Genomic DNA, 20,776 nt, shown 5'->3' with positions numbered 1-20,776 from the left:
CTGAACTCTCTCTATGACAAGAATATCATTTCTTAGATAAGAAGAACAAAACTGCACACACTGCAGGTGTGATCTCACCAAAGCTCTGTACATCTCATACCCCTATACTCATGGGACTCCACTAGTTACCCATCGCCTGCCATTCTGAAAAATACCCATTTATTCCTACTTTCTGTTTCCTGACTATAACCAATTCTCAATCCATGCCCATATCACCCCATTCCTATGCGATTTAATTTGCACACTAATCTCTTATGTGGGACTTTATCAAAAGCTTTCTGAAAATCCAAATATTTAACATCCACTGTCATCCTTATCAATTCTAGCTATATCCTCAAAAATCTCCAGTAGGTTTGTCAAACGTGAGTGGACTTTTTGGAGGATGTAACGAGCAGATTGGATATGGTTGAACCAGTGGATGTGGTGTATTTTCAGATAGGTTTTGGTAAATTCCCATGGGGCTAGTGTGCAAAATTAAAGCACATGTGATTGGGGATAACATATTGGCATGGATTGAGAATCTATCTATTCTATATGTAATGTGTTTTTCCAAAAAATAACAGTAAAATATTTGTTTACCTAGTTTTTGCTACCTCCTAGTTTCAGCTATCTATTTTGGATATAGTTGCATCATTGGCTTTGTGTGATTGAAAAAATAGCTCCAGATAGCTATTTAGCTAATAAGGAATCAGTAGAGTGAAAGTTTAATGTAAAAAAAGGTCTGCCCACCAATGATAAACCAAAAAATAAATGCCTCAATGAGTAAATGTGATTGTGGCATTGCCAAGACCTAAATCGCAGACTACTGCTGGATAATTCTTTAAAAGGAACAGGCATTTTAAAGTATTTTACAAAAATCTAGATGATAAGAACAACAAATAAAACTGAAATATCAGTGAGAGTAAAGACTATCAAAACTATTGGAATATTCCTTTTGTTTAAAAATAGAGCTATTTAGAACAACGCAAAGTTAAAGCCAAGTGAAAACAGACATGACAGTACCGTAAAACAAAGGCAATTTGGTGTTCTTAATAAAGTCAAAGGTTTTGAAAGACACAAAGAAATATTTTCCAGTCATTTGCTGCACCATAATTTGGACCTGTATATATGCTTGTCGACTTATAACCAACAAAAGGTCACCCCTCATCCAAGAGTTATTCATTATATATGATACATGTATCACGACAGAATTGTACAGTTATTTGGAACAGGAGAAAGAGAGTGCTGCAGCAGAAACGTTTTTACAACAGCTCCTTGAGACGAAAGTAGTGGAGTCTGGCATCCTTGAGGATCTTGGGCTCGATGAGAAAAGACAGCAGAAAAAATTCAAAGACCCTTGTCTGAACATGGAGGCAAGACAGCAACAGGTGTGTACCAGGTTGTTAAGAACAGTACTGTAGTTATAATCATTGTTTTACTTAGATTTTGGTGTGGCGTATTAAAATCCACAGCTAATATGCTGTAGCACTATGAGCAAGTCATCTTCTTTACTGCACACATGGAATAAATTTGAATATTTTTTAATGAAACTGATGCTTTTAAGTATTTTTGGTGTTTTTTTATTTTAAAGGGCCTAAAATGTTTCTTTCCTTAAATTAAAAAAACCCAGAATCATCTTTAAGGTGATGTAGATTTCCAAGAATAATTATTGTAGTCTATAATTCAAAGATGAGAGAGAATCGTCTGAAAAGGCAAGCTAAATTGGAGCAACAGAAGAGGGAGAAAGCCATGAAGAAACATGCTCATGCTAAAGCTCAACAGCTGATACAGGAAGAAGACAGGAGAAAAGCTTTGCAGGCCAAGAAAGAGGAAGAACACATTAAAAAAGAAATGGTGCAATTACGGAGAGAAATGATGGAAAGGCGATGCATAATGGGAGAAGCAAAGCGACTGTAAGTTGATAATTCATCAAAGTAACTCCTTCAAGCATTTATAGTGCTTTAATTAATTTTGTATTATTTGGAGGAAGGAAAAAATGAAATTTAAAAATATTCATTCCTGAAATTAGAATTTGGTTTTGCATTTCCATTCAGGATATCAGGAAATCTTTTAAATTAAGTTTTTCCAATAATTATTGTGTTATTAATTTGCTCATTTTAATAGTACACACAAAGAATACTTAAATAAACAAATTTATTGTGCTCCTTTCACCTCACTCCCTTGCCTTTCCATGTTCTTTTATTTTTAAGTGAAAAACTCATTCCGAATTTTAATGAAAAAAAAGTTTCCTTTGTACATCCCGGGGTCCCACACTGTCAGGAAACAAATGTACTTTTAAGTGATCTATATTTGTAGTATTAAATATCAGAAATAAGGAATAGATATATATGTGATTTTAATTTGGTGTTTTTATATAGGAAAATGTAAAACTCGAGTTAGAATCATGTCAAACAAAGGTGTTTGCATGTATGGGGGGTTTTGGTTGTAGTTCAAACTGTTTCTATTGTGCTGAGAGAGAGTTTCTGACAGGAAGAGTAAACGTGAGCTTGAGCAAAGAATGAGATGTTGCATAGCAATCAGGGGCCATTTTCAAGGAGCAGACCTTTTGAGTTTTAGTGTTTAACTGGACCCAGGTAGCAGGAGATAGGATGCTAGAACGTGAACAGCTTTCAGATCTGCTTGAATCAGGAAACACAGTAAGAAGTCTAACAACACCAGGTTAAAGTCCAACAGATTTATTTGGTAGCAAAAGCCACTAGCTTTCGGAACAGGCTGTTCCTTCGTCAGGTGGGTGGGAGTTGAACAAATAAACCTGTTGGACTTTAACCTGGTGTTGTTAGACTTGTTACTGTGTTTACCCCAGTCCAACTCCGGCATCTCCACATCATGAATCAGGAAAGCCATACCATGGAGTAATGAGCAAGTAAGCAAGTCCAGAAGCTAAAGGATAGTTAGTTCTGGAAACCAGGGAATGAAAAAGAAGCTCCAGGAAATTTGAAGTCAAAGGAACAAAGAAGAACTGCCAATGGAACCGGGTACTGGTCACTAAAGCTAAAGATAGAGTTGGAAGTGCAAACCTGAGTGAAATTGGCTTCGAAAAGCCATACAGACATCTGAAGCAATTGGAAGTTTGATGTCCTTATTTCTACCTTTGGAAACAATAATATTCTGTTGGGGACAGTATACCTGAGAATTTGTGTGGAAGTTTGGATGTTGTGGCAATTCAAGACACAAAAATATTGAAAAGAGTTGGAAAACCTGGAGGCAGATCCTTGCTAATGTTGTGGGAAATGTACCACTGAGTCAGGCTTGAAGGTTTCAAGAATACAGTTTTATTTTAACGAAGCTTCGTGGAGAAAAGGCACTAACAAGCAGCAAACCTTCTCTCAATGAGACAATAGGAGCGGTCCATCTTTATACCCTTTATACAATAGATGGACCGGACATCTAGCCATTAACACATCATTGTAATCAAGTAGGTGATCGATTGTTAACACATCGTTATAGACAAATACAGACACATACAGACATAAGCATGTTAACATCGCATTGTTCTATGAATGAATACATTTCCTTTGTCAGTGACCATCAGTGGTTTTAGTTTCGGTCTATTCATATAGTAATTTACAGTAATTGGTTTTCCTGCAGTTATGTATTCCCGATCCCACCTGTAGCTAATCTCGTTATCCACCTCTATTGTCCTTATCCTAAAGAGTGCCTCAAACCCTGGCTGGCTTCCTGTAGGATTTGATTCCTGCATGTTTAACTTTGAATAGCTGTCTGTCCTTTATGTTTTAATCTCAGGTGGCTGTCTGTACTGAAAGTCAGTGCCTGTTTAATGTCTCTTTCCCAGGTGACTGTTTATGTGCCAGGCAGCCATTTTATGTGTACCCATCTGTATATTTTTCCCACTTCACTCAGTAGTGGAGAAGAAGCTTTGTTTGAAAAGATGGTTGGAAAACCTGGAGATGGCTCTTTGATTAAACCAGCTGAGTGAAAGCATTGTTTGAAAGAAGATTTTAAACCATGTCATTTTTAGAGTGCAATTTGGAAGCACTCGTGTGACAATCATCTGAGGGGATTTGAAGATAAATCCACAGAGTAAATCGAGTAGCATTGGCCACTTGGTTCAGAGTGGACTATGTCTGACCACAGTCAGCATGAGAGTTTAAAGGGGCTTTGTGTTTACTGATATTATTGTAGCATAAGATATATTTTGTAACCTATGTTATCCTTTAAATATGTACATTTGTAAAGATCAGTGGGAGTGAAGGAGTATTGTATTATAGTCAAAATTTTCATAGTTAATTTGTTTTGTTCCTAAACACTAATTGCATCCCTGTCATAGAATCAATCATTATGCAATCCTGTCATAGAATCAATTGTCATGCAGAAGGAGGCCAATAGGCCCATCAAATCTGCACTGGCTCTCCAACAGAGCATCTTACCCAGGCCACCTCCTGCCGTATCCCCGTGACTCTGTTCCTCCGTGTTTTCTAAAAAACAGAAAAAGTTATGGTCTTTTGAGCCAAGGTTTCATTATGGGATCTTCTTATCCAACGATATTATCAACTTGGATCGTAACAACAGCATGAATTCTGACCTACAATTAACTGTTAGCCTGCTCCAAGGCTTGGTTTTTACCAAGACCCAGAATACTTAACTACAGGAATCTTTTATGAGATTTACCAGCACCTAAGATTAAATGTCTTTGATGGCATGTCTCAGCAACACTTGAAAGATTTAACATCTACATCAACTTGGTCATTAAAAATAGCAAAGAATCTCTTAAATTATCCAATTAATTCAGTGCAGGTTTTGTTTTACAGTGAACGAGAGCATCTGGAAAAAGAGAAAAAAAGGAAACTGTTGGTTCACGAAAAAGTCAAGCAAGCACTGATGGAGTTACAGGAACAGCAGGACCAGGAACATCACAAGATGGAGCACCTTTGGGTGATGCAGCAAGTTGAAGCCAGGATTAAAGCTCACCAACTACGGGTGAGAGAAAATTAATTATCTAAACAAGTATGGCCCTAAGTTACTATGCTAGCAACCATGCAATAATTTTAGTTAAGTCAAAAGTCTGTGTATTCATCCAGTAGTGCCTTTACTACACATTCTACTGCTCACCATTCAAGGCTAATTAGTATACAGCATTGAAGGTCACCTCTGAGAGGCACAATTTAAAGAAACTCTCATCATTGTTGATCTCAGTTTGAAAGACGTGCTGGTTAGGTGCATTGACCATGCTAAATTCTTCTTCAGTCCACCTGAACAGACACCAGAGTGTGGCGATTCAGGGATTTTCACAGTAACTTCATTGCAAACTTAATGTAAGCCTACTTGTGACACTAATAAATAAACTTTTAAACTTTAAACAGTTAGGTGAGAATTGAGCAATATTGATATCATAGGCTCACACAGATATACCAAGATGTCCACAGTATCAGGCTATGGTCCTCTCATTAACACTGCTACATTGCTGTCCCTCACAGCAGAAAGATAAATGTGTAGGTGTTTCAAATAATCCTGGCCTATGTTGTTTGTTAATTTTGTCTGCGGCAACAGTAGAAGTCTTACTGCACTTGTATGCACGAGAACAAATTTGACCTACGATCCCTCCAGGGACCAATTGTCTATCTGCTCTCACTACTTAGGCATGCATATGAAGAATAGTAATTTCAGTGAGATTCTAGGGACAGTATAAGTAACTCATCCTATTGACAGTGCTGTTGTAACAATGACCGCTCTATAGCACATAGTTATTGTCCTTATCTTTCTACTTTTTATTATTATATATTATAGTCTTGTATCATATTATATATCTAACATATTACTTTCTGAAATAACCATAATATTCCACCAGCAGATGTTCCCATTATCTCAACTCTCAGCCTTGGATGTGACCTTCAGTCCCGCATTTCCTTCTTCTGTATAACAATGAATAGGCTGTTTATACAGGCTGTTAAGGGACTATTTGCTAACTACCAAGCCAGTATTCTTCACTTTGGTTAAGTATCCCATCATGCCTACAGTATTGGCTACATTTCCTATCAAGCATAGAATGAGTTCTCATAACTACATTTGTCTATTCTAAAGCTTTAATGTATGTTTTAATGTCAACAAATGTGAAGTCATTTCAGTTATCATACTTCAGCAGTTCTTTATGTTTCAGTCCAAACTGGTAGGGAAATTGATCATAAGATACTGAGGCATCACAGCCTGTTGCTGTCCTTATAGGATATATTCTTTTTATATGTTACTTGGCAGTATGAACATTTGATGACTCCTTAATGCCATCTAGCTAAGGTAAACAAACTTGTATAAAGAAAGCATCAAATCCCCTTCCAGCACTTTGACTTATTTACACTCTAGGCAGTGTATTTGCCAATTAAGAAATAGGAGCAGGAATAGGCAATTCAACCATTCAAACCTACTCTGCCCTTTAATAAGGCAATGGCTGATCTGATTGCGGCCTCAACCCAATTTACCTGTCTGAGGAAGAGAATTCCAAAGACTAACAGTCCTCAGAGAAGAAATTTCTCCTCATCTCCATCTTAAATAGGAGACTTTCAAACTCTGCCACAGTTCTTGACTCCCCTATGAGGGGAAACATTCTCTCAGTATCCATCTTGTCAACACTCTTCAGAATCTTATGTTTCAATTGGATAATTCTTAATCTTTCATACCCCCAAAAATATAAGCCCAATGTGCTCAACGTTTCCTCATCAGCCCAGGAATCAGCCAAGTGAACCTTCTCTGAACTCCTTCCAATGCAAATATGTCTCTTCTAAAATAAGGTGACCAAAACTGTACACAATGCTCCAGGTGTGGTTTCACCAATGCCTTATACGTTTGTAGCAAGACTTCCCTATTTCCATACTTTATCCCCCTTACAATAAAGGTCAATCTTCCTTCTGCCTTCCTAATTACTTGCAAAACCTGCATGCTGACTTTTTTTGATTCATGTATAAGGGCACCCAGATTCCTCTGTACTGCAGCATTCTGCAGTCTGTCCCCAGTTAAATATTCTGCTTTCCCATCTTTCCTGCCAAATTGGATATTTTTTCCATATTATACTGTAAAATTTGCTTAACCTATCTATATCTCTTTGCAGATTCTTTATATCTTTCTCACAATTTGCTTTTCAAGCTACTTGCATGTAATCTGCAAATTTGGTTAGAATACATTCTTCATTAATAAAGATTGTAAATAGTTGCGGCATTCCACTAGCTACAGTTTGCCAAGTTGAAAATGATACATTTATCCCGACTTTCTGTTTCCTATTCATTAACTAGTCTTCTATCCATGCTAATACATCACCCGCATCATCATGACCTCTTATCTTGTGAAGTAGGCTTTTGGGGTGGTACTTTATCAAATGCCTTTTGAAAATCCAAATACATTACATCTACTGGTTCCCATTTTTCCACCTTTGTCAACAAACTCTAATAAATTTACCAAATTATGTTTCTTTTTCTCAAAACCTTGTTGACTGCATGATTGTATTAAGATTTTTTAAATGTCCTGCAACTAGTTCTTTAATAATGGATTTTCCTTATGATTGATGTCAGGCCAACTGGCCTATAGTTTTCTGTTTTCTGTCTCCCTCCTTTCTTGAATAGAGATATCATTTTTGCGGAATTCATCTGCAGGGTCGTCTCCAGAATCCACGGAATTTTGGATCATTTTCACCAATGCATCTGCTATCTCTGCAGCCACCTTTTTAAAGGCCATAAGGTCCAAGGGACCTGTTTATCCAGTGCTTTTTCTCTCGTGAAAGTGATTGTTTTAAGTTTCTCTCTCTCTTTTGCCTTTTGATTTCTAACATTCTGGGAATGCATTTTGTGTCTTCTACTGTGAAGATAGATACAGATACTTGTTCAAGGTCTCTGATATTTATTTCCTATTATTCATTCCCCAGTCTCCATCTTCTCAGGGACCAACGCTTATTTTATTCTTTTCCTTTTCATATGCTCGTCGAAGTGTTCACTGTCTGTTTTGATGTTGCTTGCTAGTTTTTCCTCATACACTTATTTCTCCCTCTATTATTTTTTGGTCATCCTTTCACGGTTTCTAAAATAATTCTTGAATCTTTTGACTTACCACTTCTGCAATCTTTTGAGCACTGTAAGCCTTTTCTTTTAACTTGATGCCATCCTTAACTTCCCTTGCTAACCACAGATCATACATCCTTCTCAGAGATCTTTCTTTCTCAGTAGCATATATCTTTGTTGAGAATTATGAATTATCTCCTTAAATGTCTGCCACTGGTCATCTACTGTCGTAACTTTTAACTTATTTTCTCAATTGACTTTAGCCAACACCTTCTCATACCTTTGCAATTGTCTTTATTTAAATTTAACAATTTTAGACCCACTTTTCTCACCCCAAAATTGAATGGGAAATTCTATTCCGTTATGACCTCTCTTGCCTAGACAATTCTTTATTGTGAAGATTGTCTCAACAGTGCAGCTCTCTCTTTCCCCAGTACTGCTGCCAGTGCCCAATGAATTGAAACCCACTTCTCCCCCACCAGTCATTAAGCCACACGTTTAATTCTCTGATCTTTTTACCACATGAACTCTTTCTTAGTCCTACCTTAACCCTGGCAGTGGACAGGCAACACAGCCTTTGGGACTTGCATCCTTGACTGCAGAAAAATATCTTTCCCCTTAATTATACTGTTCTCTATATTACAACATTCCTTTTAACTCCCAATTTGAAAGATCCTGAGACAGGATTAATTAATACACATTATAGGGTCTAAAATAGCCTTCGCTTTAGTTGGTTCCAGGATGGATTGTTTTAAAAACTGTCCCGAATACATTACATGAACTCATCCTCCATGCTACCTTAACCGTACAGCTCCCTCTTTCCCTAGTACTGCTACTAGTGCCCCATGAACTGAAACCCGCATCTCCCCATCAGTCATTGAGCCACACATTCGGTTCTCTGATCTTATTTACCCTATGCCAATTTGCTCAAGGCTCATGTTATAATCCAGTGGTTATTACCTTTGTAGTTCTGCTTTTTAATTTAGCCCCTTCCTGCTCATACTCCCTTCAGCAGAACTCCTTCTTAGTCCTGCCTATGTTGTTGGTACCCAAGTAGAAAACGAAAGCTGGATTCTTGCTGTCCCACTCCATGTTCATCTCCAGCCCTGAGGAGATGTCCTTAACCCTGACACTGAACAGGCTATAAGCATTTGGGACTCATGCTTTTGGCTACAGAGAAAATATCTATCCTCTTAGCTATTCTGTCCTCAAAATTTTGACTTTCCTTTGAGCTCACTCAATTTGAGTGGCTCTCTGCACCACGGTACTGTGGTCAGTTTGCTCATCCTCTCTTCAGGCCCTGCTCTAGTCCATACAAGTAGAATTTGTCCAGCTCCCAAATGTTACAGATTCAACATATCACACCGACATGGAATTAAACCCTTATCTAACATAATGATGTAAAGAGGACTCTACTATTTTTAAACCTAATTAATGTGCCAGTGAACTAACATTTGCCATTTAAATCTAGTGTTTGCAGAAACATTTTTCAGTTTGGTATAAACTGGTTTTGGATCGCAGGATTAAAATGGGTAAAGCCAGGGCCTTGTTTGATTGGAAGAGTCAGCTCCGAGCTTTCCAAGCTTGGAGGATGTATGCATGGGGAAAGAAACTGGAGCAAGAAGTGCAACGCACAGAAAGGGAACTACGAGATGAAAAAAGGTAGGTGTGATGTAAAAAACAATTTTGTAAAAAAAGAAATGATATCTGTAGTCTAACATAGGAATTAGGAGCAGGAGCTGGCAATTCGGCCCTTCTGAGCCTGCTCCGCCTTTTGACATGATCATGGCTGATCTTACCCTGGTCTCAACTCCATTTTCCTGCTTGTTCCCCATAAGGAAAAAAATCTCAAGTTGACTTTATACAGTGTAACTAGAGTGCATTGATAAGTAAAGTGTTTAATAGGAAAACAAATCATTATTTCTTCAGTAAGAAGCCTCACAACACCAGGTTAAAGTCCAACAGGTTTATTTGGTAGCACAAGCTTTCGGAGTGCTGCTCCTTCATCAGGTGAATGAAGAGTTGGGTTCACAATTTACAAGAGGTGTAAATTGTCTCAAGCCAGGACAATTAGTAAGATTTTGCAAGTCCAGGCAAGTCGTGGAGGTTACAGATAGTGTGACACGAATCCAAGATCCCGGTTGAGGCCGTCCTCATGTGTGCAGAACTTGGCTATCAGTTTTTGCTTGGCGATTCTGCGTTGTCGTCTGTCGTGAAGGCTGCCTTGGAGAACGCTTACACGAAGATCAGAGGCTGAATGCTCTTGACTGCTGAAGTGTTCCCCGACAGGAAGGAAACACTCCTGCCTGGTGATTGTCGAGCACTGTCCATTAATCCGTTGTTGTAACGTCTGCATGGTCTCGCCAATGTACCATGCCTCGGGACATCCTACAGGATCTGCTCAGATGAGGAGGATCACAACAGACACCTACAGACACTGAAAGGCACCCTCATAAGAACAGGATATGGCGCTCAACTCATTGATCGACAATTCCGAAGCGTCACAGCGAAAAACCGCACCGACCTCCTCAGAAGACAAACACGGGACACAGCGGACAGAGTACCCTTCGTCATCCAGTACTTTCCCGGAGCGGAGAAGCTACGACATCTTCTCCGGAGCCTTCAACATGTCATCGATGAAGATGAACATCTCGCCAAAGCTATCCACACCCCCCCACTACTTTCCTTCAAACAACTGCGCAACCTCAAACAGACCATTGTACGCAGAAAACTACCAAGCCTTCAGGAGAACAGTGACCACGACACCACACAATCCTGCCACAGCAATCTCTGCAAGCGTGCCGGATCATCGACACGGATGCCATCGTCTCACGTGAGAACACCATCCACCAGGTACACGGTACATACTCTTGCGACTCGGCCAACATTGTCTGCCTGATACGCTGCAGAAAAGGATGTCCCGAGGCATGGTACATTGGGGAAACCATGCAGACGCTATGACAACGGATGAATGGACACTGTTTGACAATCACCAGGCAGGAATATTCCCTTCCTGTCAGGGAACACTTCAGCAGTCAAGCCTCTGATCTTCGTGTAAGCATTCTCCAAGGCGGCCTTCACAACACACAACGCAGAATCGCTGAGCAAAAACTGAGAGCCAAGTTCTGCACACGAGGACGGCCTCAACCGGGATCTTGGGTTCATGTCACACTATTTGTAATCCCCACGACTTGCCTGGGCTTGCAAAATCTTACTAACTGTCCTGGCTTGAGACAATTTACATCTCTTTAACCTGTGCTTAACCCTCTCTTCACTAGTTTTGTCTGCACCTGTAAAGACCTGATTACCTGTTAAAACTCGCATTCCACCTATTATCTTGTAACTTGAGTTTGTGCCTATATATGCCCTGTTTGTGAACCCAACTCTTCACTCACCTGATGAAGGAGCAGCGCTCCGAAAGCTTGTGCTACCAAATAAACCTGTTGGACTTTAACCTGGTGTGAGACTTTTTACTGTGCCACCCGAGTCCAACGCCGGCATCTCCACACCATTATTTTTTCAAGAACTATTCACATTGGGGCAGAGTTTCCACCTTTGTATGAATTAATATTTTTGAAGTTTTTGCTCAAATCTTAGTGCGTTTTGCCAAATGGAAAATTAACCGTAAACCAGGGTTGTGCTTTAGAATATAATTTTAAAAATAATTTTCAACTTAAAAAAAAATTCCTTGATATAGGGTTGGTAACTTGATGCAGTTTAATCATTGATATCTAGTCCACCACCTGTGAGTCTCCTAATTTTTAAATGACCTAAATTGTACTGAATCGCATGCTATTTATATTGTGTTGTGTAGTCATCTTCTTAGTACAATAAACATGTATTCCAAAACTTTTCAAACATACCTATTAGTGTCCTGGGACCCAAAAGAACCAGTTTAATTTTAAGAGCCTCCTCAAAGGCTCACAAATAGACATAATTGATAAGAATTTGTTAATGGTGATTAATTTGATCTAAGTACATGATCAGTTTTGTGTGCAGGTCCAGCTTCCAATGAAATGTTTCTTAAACTGCAGCAAAAAATGTCGGAAACTCGATTTGCATTGAACATAATTTGTGCTTGAAATTCTGCAATCCTTTGTGATAATTTGTCTGTTCTCAGTAAATGGCACTGAGAAAATCTGTGCAACCTAGAGGAAAATCTAACCCTTCATGTATAGTTTCCAAGAGAAAAGTAGAATCAGAACTCTACTGAAAATACTGATTAATTATTCCAGATTCCTGTGTAATGAAAATGGAATTTGTTTCATTCAGTTGTTGTACTCACGATGGCTCAAATCATCCAATCAACATCGGAACCACTTTGTCTGATGTTAATCAGACTGAAAACTACCCGCTTACCTGGATAAGTTTAAAAAGGCAAAGCTGCCACTCTATAATGCAGAATCTTAGAACTTTGGTCCTATAGAAGAAGGAGGCCATTTGGCCCAAAGAGTCTGCACTGACTCAAACCCAGGCTTACTCTGTAACCCCATGTATTTACCTCGCTAATCCCCCTAACCAACACATCTTTGGAAAGTCCAGGTGCAGCCTCACCAAGGCTCTATACAATTGCAGCAGGACTTCTTTGCTCCTGCATTCCATCATCTTGCAATAAAAGCCAAACGTGCAATTTGCCTTCCTAATTGCTTGCTGCATCAGCATGTTCACTTTCAGTGACTTATGAACAAGGGCACCGAAATCCCTTTGGACATCAACACTTCCCAATCCCTCACCATCTAAGTAATTCTCTGCATTTGTTTTTCCTACCAAAGTGGATAACTTTACATTTTTCACATTATATTCCATCTGCCATCTTCTTGCCCATTTATCAAGGGTTGTGGGAAAGTAGGGTGTGAGTGATTAGGGGTCAGTTATATAGTTACTCAGGAGTTAGACTAGGATTGTTCTGTCTAACACTTCCTGGCTAACTATCCAGGTAAGTATGTGGGAACTGTCCAAAGTATTCATCTCTAGTTTAAGATTGGAGACTATTTCAGAGAGTCTCGGGAATCAAGGGAATTGCCCATCGGAGGTTTAAACCTCCTTGGACAATTCCCACAGAATCAACATGCCAGGACTTCCATGGGGTCCCAACTTGCATCTTGGGTTAGTATGTCTGGTCTCTGACAATCGGGAGACTGGAAGATCTGGGTTATTGAGTTGTATTGTAAGAATTGTATAGTATTCAAATTTTATTCCTTAGGATAAGTAGCAATTGACACTGCCCACCATTTTGATCTGGTCTGTTTCTGCAAAATGGCAAAGCTTTCCAGCTTCATAGTAGGAACAGTATTGAGAATCAACTCAGGAACATATTAATATTTTCCCCTTAAGTCACTTTTGCATAGTCAAATACAGTACTTGGGTAATTAATGGTATAGATATAAGATTGTACAGTTCTCATACATGCATAGAATGGCAAGTTCATATGAGAGGATAGAGAAAAGGATCACACTGCACCCCCTCAAAAAGAAATCTCATCCCATTAGACACTTGCCTTTCAACTCACCTGCTTCATAGCGGTTAGTGCCGTAAAAAGTGTGTGCGTCCTCCTTCGCTCCACTTCTTTTAGGATCCGATGCTGGACCCGGGGATCTGTTGCATTGCTTGGATCTGGTCTGGCTTGAGTCAGGGAGGCCAGGCAAGACAGGCACTGAAGGACTTTATCGTAGCTACATGGATATGGAGTGACAATCCAATGCTGATTGCCGCTCCAGGGGAGTTATGGCCCATTAAATTTCACTGACATCCTAGTAAAAACATTGCAACATAATAACCATTTGTTATTCCTTCACTTCTGGGACATGACTACGAAAAAATAACATTTTGTTTCTCCGATGAAGATATTGATTCAGATTATTTGAGGGGCATCACTCCTTGTTGCAATCTTTTTCTGACCTAGCATTCACAAATGCACACCTTCCAGCAGAGTTTAACTGATTGAGCTGATACAAATTATATCAAATACCCTAATCTAGCTAAAATTAACAAACTCAACCGATACCGATTGAGTATCATGACTTGAAATCATCTTAATTCTCTCTCATTCCATACCACTTTATACACTCTTAAACATTTTAATTAATATACTAGGCCAGAATATAAATCGACAAGACGATAGTGTGCATTCCTGAAAGTCAGTTTAAAATGGGATTCAATTATTTAAATTCCCAGGTTGCAGTGCAATATATCACTGCGAGAACAAATTGACTACTCACTTACTATTGTAAAAGTAACTCTCTAGAGTTTGATATATCACTTCCAAAATAGCAGGCAGGCAAGTAACTGAGATCCAACCCCGCAACTAATTTCAAAAATGCCATGTGCCCTTTGTGCTGCGAAAGCACATTTGGTATTAGAATACGTTGCTTTTTTAAAAAATTCAGAATGAAAAGATCAGTTGAAAAGCTGTGTTATCATATCTCATACTTAAAAAAATCTATAACTTCCATCTAATTCTGCTAGTTAAGTGCTGCAGGTCAAGGGTACATATTGTTATGCAATTTTAAAAATTAGACACCTGTTTAAGCATAGAAATAATGGAGATGAGAACCATAGCAGGTCTCCCCCACCCTGAACAATCTTCACTGCAATGTTGAAACTCACATTCATTTTGCTAAACGGTGACTATCCCATCTATAGTATCATTCAACTCCTCTCACCAAACATCTATTTTCCCCGATCCTCTAATCACCCAACCAACAATGCAATACCCAATTATATAATACTGGCATCCATGTCCAGTGACTACTTTGCTCTCAGCTAGCTTTCTGCTGGTCAGGTATGTAGCCATCTGCAGAATAAAAAGCTCAACCCATGTGCATAGTGAAGCCCCAACATGTACAACTATCTGTAAACCAATTTATAGATAACATGTGATCCAAATATATCAGTCCAAAGATGTGCGGGTTAGGTTGATTGGCCATGCTAAAAATTGCCCTTAGTGTCCTGAGATGTGTAGGTTAGAGGGATTAGGGGGTAAATATGTAAGGATATGGGGATGGGGCCTGGGTGGGATTGTGGTCGGTGCAGACTCGATGGGCCGAATGGCCTCTTTCTGTGCTGTAGGGTTTCTAAGATTCTAAGATCTCAATTGATCTTGATATTAAAACCATCAAATTTTCAAGCACACAGGATGGTCACATAGGCCATCATGTCTGTGCCAAGTCTTTGAAAGAGTTATCCACTTAATCTCGTCCTCCTATCCATTTTTTTAAGCTAGTTGTCCACTTCCCTTTTAAAAGCCATTATGCATGTTGATTTCACCACAGTTACTGGTAGAGCATGCCATATCTTAATAACCCTTTGCGCAATGCCCTCTCCTAACGTCCCCTCCCCATTCTTTGTGATACTCAAATTTTACTTAAGTTATTGACATACTGATCAGTGCAAATAGTTTTTCATTATTTACCTTCAATTATATTTTCTTAACTTTGCACAGTTCCATCAAATTTCCTCCTAATTCTCTGCTGTAAGGAAAAGAGCGAAGTTCTTCTTCCTCCACATATCTAAAATTTCTCACACTGATATCATTTTGGTCAAAATCCGGAGTCCCAAAACCTGAAGCGAGGGGGCTGGTCCAACTGGCTTGAGCCAAGAGGCGTCCAGTCAGGTTGGGTGGGGGTGGCGTGCAGGTCTGGGTATTTAAAATAGTAAAGCTGAAGTTAGAAATGGTTTTTAACTTTTTCCAGAGTAACTATTAGTGTAACATTGGCAGAAGTATTTAAAGTTAGAGATTTAAATCACTTTGTCAGGTGGTTTCCAGCGCAGCACAATTGTCCAGGGGAAGTTGGCATTTCTGGATAATTGCCACATACCCTATATCCGACACTTGGGAGCGAGGAAGTTACAGGCCAATGATGATCACTTGAAATTTTTATACTACAGCATTGTAATTTCTTTTTGTTTCCATGAGAATTTCAGTGAAACATAGTGGCAGGCATGTAACAGTTTTGAATAGAATTACCCCCTGCAGCATATTTGTAGAAATTAGTTTGTATTCAGAGGACATTTTGAATAATGCAACACTAAGGTGAAGTACCAGTGATTAGTAGTGAAATAATTTCAGTTGATGAATCAAGTGTTTCACATTAAGATGCTTTTTTCACTAAAACAGCTTGAGTTAAATTTATTTTTCTCCCTTTAACGTTCCCCCTATTGCCCCCCCCCCCCCCCCCCCAGCACCCCATAAAACGGTGACAGCACCATACGGTACTTTCCCCCGACAGTTTAAACTATACTTGGCTGCTTTATTTACAGAAACGCATTTTATTGAAGCCAGACTAGATTTATATGAAGTTGAAAGGATTAAAACACGCTCTCTCTATTGTCCATAGAAAAAACCAACTTGCAACAGAATGTAACCGAAAACACAGACTCAGTTACTGTTTCACAAACTGGCAACTATGGTGTAAAGCTGAGAAAGAGAAGAGAGAGCTGGAGGCAAGAAAAGAGGAGACAAAGCAAAAGATGGCCGCACTATTGGACTCAGCATGTTCAGGGAAATTGTCAGCAGATCCCAGCAGAGTTTCAAAATGCTTAAGTGAGACACAGCAGGTTGATGCTACTCAGCAAGTGGTAAGGGGATAATCTAGCCCTTTATTTCTTTGCACTTGTATGAAATTAGACCATTGTAATGTACAAAATTAACCTAAATAGGGTTAATTTTACACTTTTACTTGCAGTTTTTGAAGAAACTATTACTAGATCTTATAGTTCATAGCTGCAGATGAATTAATTTACTGCAGCTTTAATATGTTTTACAACTGTTATTAATTTGAATGGTTAGAAGTCTGCTCAGTGATGCAATTTGCATTTAGAGTATGATTCAGCCAAGATTGTAACAGCAATGGATTGAAATGCTCCAAATGCTTGCATAAAAAAGTTTTCATGTGTAAAAAGATAATTTTCATTATTGCTGATAATCATGAGTGAGTACGGTTAGTCTTACTTCGGTGGTTGGTAAATTGATGGAAAAGGTCCTTAGGGATGGGATTTATGACCATTTAGAAAGATGCGGATTAATCCGGGATAGTCAGCACGGATTTGTGAAGGGCAAGTCGTGCCTCACAAATTTGATTGAATTTTTTGAGGAGGTAACTAAGTGTGTTGATGAAGGTAGGGCAGTTGATGTCATATACATGGATTTTAGTAAGGCGTTTGATAAGGTCCCCCATGGTCGGCTTATGATGAAAGTAAGGAGGTGTGGGATAGAGGGAAAGTTGGCCGATTGGATAGGTAACTGGCTATCTGATCGAAGACAGAGGGTGGTGGTGGATGGAAAATTTTCGGACTGGAGGCAGGTTGCTAGAGGAGTGCCACAGGGATCAGTGCTTGGTCCTCTGCTCTTTGTGATTTTTATTAATGACTTAGAGGAGGGGGCTGAAGGGTGGATCAGTAAATTTGCTGATGACACCAAGATTGGTGGAGTAGTGGATGAGGTGGAGGGCTGTTGTAGGCTGCAAAGAGACATAGATAGGATGCAAAGCTGGGTTGAAAAATGGCAAATGGAGTTTAACCCTGATAAATGTGAGGTGATTCATTTTGGTAGGACTAATTTAAATGTGCATTACAGGGTCAAAGGTAGGGTTTTGAAGACTGTGGAGGAACAGAGAGATCTTGGGGTCCATATCCACAGATCTCTAAAGGTTGCCACTCAAGTGGAGAGAGCTGTGAAGAAGGCCTATAGTGTGTTAGCTTTTATTAACGGGGTTGGAGTTTAAGAGCTGAGGGGTTATGCTGCAACTGTACAGGACCTTGGTGAGACCACATTTGGAATATTGTGTGCAGTTCTGGTCACCTCACTATAAGAAGGATGTGGAAGCGCTGGAAAGAGTGCAGAGGAGATTTACCAGGATGCTGCCTGGTTTGGAGGGTAGGTCTTATGAGGAAAGGTTGAGGGAGCTAGGGCTGTTCTCTCTGGAGCGGAGGAGGCTGAGGGGAGACTTAATAGAGGTTTATAAAATGATGAAGGGGATAGATCGAGTGAACGTTCAAAGACTATTTCCTCGGGTGGATGGAGCTATTACAAGGGGGCATAACTATAGGGTTCATGGTGGGAGATACAGGAAGGATATCAGAGGTAGGTTCTTTACGCAGAGAGTGGTTGGGGTGTGGAATGGACTGCCTGCAGTGATAGTGGAGTCAGACACTTTAGGAACATTTAAGCGGTTATTGGATAGGCACATGGAGCACACCAGGATGATAGGGAGTGGGATAGCTTGATCTTGGTTTCAGATAAAGCTCGGCACAACATCGTGGGCCGAAGGGCCTGCTCTGTGCTGTACTGTTCTATGTTCTATGTACCCGTCATCAGTTCTTATAGTCTGATACAATCACAAAGCACAAATAATTGCCACAGCCAATACACAAGTATAATCTTTCCCTTTTTTCTTTATAATAAACAAGTCAAAGTAAATCATAAACAAAGGCTTTGACACTAATTCCATATTTCTTCCTCTCTGTTCGAAGTGTTAGGGTCTGCAGAGTCATCAGTTACCATTCGGAAAAGCAGGTACTCCAAAATGGATAATTAAACAAAACATTTTTAACAGCTAATCCTCACAACTTGACTGCCTTGGTGCAGTGTCATGTTCTTCTCTCAAATTCCTCACCCCCTATGCCCTCCACCTTCCCCCTGCCAAAATCGAAATACATTGAATGTCATAAATGGCAAATGCCAATTGCCTTTTTCATCAGGGATGGGGGTCAGGGCTGCAACGTACTAACACGGAGATGTCCCATTCCATTGGACTTGAAATGACATGGAGCTCAGGAATTTCAGACCCTATGTATTTTTCAGTATGAATCATACACATTGAAATACTTTTTTTTGTATGCAAGGTTTAAATTTCACAATGTATTTAATATAGGAGGAAGTGAAGAAACAGGATCCCTCTGCAGTCAATTCTCAGGTGAAAGAGAGCAACAAAAGTCAGCGGATCAGAGCTGCAAGCCCAAAATATGCTTGGCAAGTTACTCGCAAGCATGCCGCACTGAGCCCAGAGGAGAGAGCGCACATGCAAGATACCAATAAATTCTCAAATTGGGACCAGGAAAGTCAAATACTCAACTCTCCCACTGCAGGCAAAATGATCCAGCATTTTCAGGGCCACTTTGAACATCGCCACAGATCCCAACAGCAACTCATTGAGAAACAAAAAAAGCAACTTCAGGAACAACAGAGAACAATTGAAGAGCTTCAGGATAATGAGCACTTGAAAATACTGCAGCAAGAGGCAAAACTAGCATCAGCCATAACTGCAACAATTGATAATGCAGTACAAAAGGTGCAAACAGAGCCCAGTCTTCAAGGAAGAAGACAATCTGGAAATGTCCAGTCTATAATGAAAGGCACTGCTGTGCATATGTCCAGGTAATGTTATCTTTTTAGGCAACATCTCTTCATGTTTAACTCCAAATATATAGGCAACGTTTCTTCATTTCTAACTCCAGATATGAAAGGGTTTTAAGTAAAACAGACCTTACCTTTCTGTGACCCAAATTATGGACACCACAATATTTCACCTACATAAGTAGATGCATATTAAAGGCCATTAGAACTTAAGATTGATTTGTGGAATTTGTATTATATATATAAAGTGATTCTAAGGTGGGAAGGTGATCAGCCAGATGTCGTGGTACACATCGGTACAAATGACATAGGAAGGAAGAGTGAAGAGGTCCTAAAGAGTGAGTACAAAGAGCTTGGAAGGAAGTTAAAAAGCAGGACCCCGAGGGTAGTAAGCTCAGGATTGCTACCTGAGCCACATGCCAGTGAGGGCAGGAGTAGGATGCTTGGGCGGATGAACACGTGGCTGAGGAACTGGTGCAGGGGGCAGGGTTTCCAATTCTTGGATCATTGGGACCTCTTCTGGGGCAGGTGGGACCTGTACAAGAGAGACGGGTTACACCTAAACTACAAGGGGACCAATATACTTGCAGGGAGATTCGCTAGTGTTATTGGGGAGCGTTTAAACTAGATTTGCAGGGGGATGGGAACCAGAGTGCCAGAGCAGATAGTGGAGCAGGGGTAAAAAGACAGGTTAGTTCAAGCAAAATCACAAATGGAAAGGTTGAGTGTGGTGGAAATAATCTTTTGAGGTGTGTCTATTTCAATGCCAGGAGTATTGTGGGGAAGGCAGATGAGCTGAAGGCGTGGATAGACACATGGAAATATGACATTATAGCCATTAGTGAAACTTGGCTACAGGTGGGGCAGGACTGGCAGCTCAATGTTCCAGGGTTCCAATGTTTCAGGCGGGATAGAGGCAGAGGGATAAAAGGTGGGGGGGTGGCATTGTTGGTCAGGGAAAATGTTACAGCGGTACTCAGGCAGGATAGATTAGGGAGCTTGTCTACAGAGGCCCTATGGGTGGAGCTGAGAAACAGGGAAGGTATGGCCACATTAATGGGGTTGTATTATAGACCACCCAATAGTCAGCGAGAATTGGAGGAGCAAATCAGCGGAGAGATAGCTGACAACTGCAAGAAACACAAAGTTGTGATAGTAGGGGATTTTAATTTTCCACATATAGATTGGGACTCGCATACTGTTAAAGGTTTAGACGGGGTAGAGTTTGTAAAATGTGTTCAGGAGAATTTTCTACAGAAGCTGCCAGAGGTAGTAGTAGAGGCGGGTACAATTTTGTCTTTTAAAAAGTGTTTAGACAGTTATGTGGGTACGATAGGTATAGAGGGATATGGGCCAATGCGGGCAATTGGGACTAGCTTAGTGGTTTAAAAAAAAGGCCGGCATGGACAAGTTGGGCCGAAGGGCC

The 20,776-nt window shown here is 39.9% G+C and overlaps 1 protein-coding gene across 2 annotated transcripts in view; it reads left to right on the top strand.

Annotated features, from left to right (window-relative positions):
* The window catches only part of ccdc191 (coiled-coil domain containing 191), a 60,257-nt gene that overhangs the window by 21,781 nt on the left and 17,700 nt on the right, over window positions 1–20,776 (top strand). For both annotated transcript variants that reach the window (XM_078232442.1, XM_078232443.1), the window contains 6 exons: window positions 1,189–1,367; window positions 1,669–1,892; window positions 4,770–4,938; window positions 9,469–9,659; window positions 16,334–16,574; window positions 18,869–19,371. In XM_078232442.1, the coding sequence (XP_078088568.1) occupies window positions 1,189–1,367; window positions 1,669–1,892; window positions 4,770–4,938; window positions 9,469–9,659; window positions 16,334–16,574; window positions 18,869–19,371 (1,507 nt within the window). The remainder of the gene's footprint in view (window positions 1–1,188; window positions 1,368–1,668; window positions 1,893–4,769; window positions 4,939–9,468; window positions 9,660–16,333; window positions 16,575–18,868; window positions 19,372–20,776) is intronic.

The sequence above is a fragment of the Mustelus asterias genome, chromosome 17 (assembly GCF_964213995.1).
Source record: "Mustelus asterias chromosome 17, sMusAst1.hap1.1, whole genome shotgun sequence".
In the NCBI taxonomy this organism is placed as follows: Eukaryota; Metazoa; Chordata; class Chondrichthyes; order Carcharhiniformes; family Triakidae; genus Mustelus; species Mustelus asterias.
The sequence above is the reverse complement of the archived record's forward strand: the minus strand, read 5'-3'. Positions and strand labels throughout refer to the sequence as shown.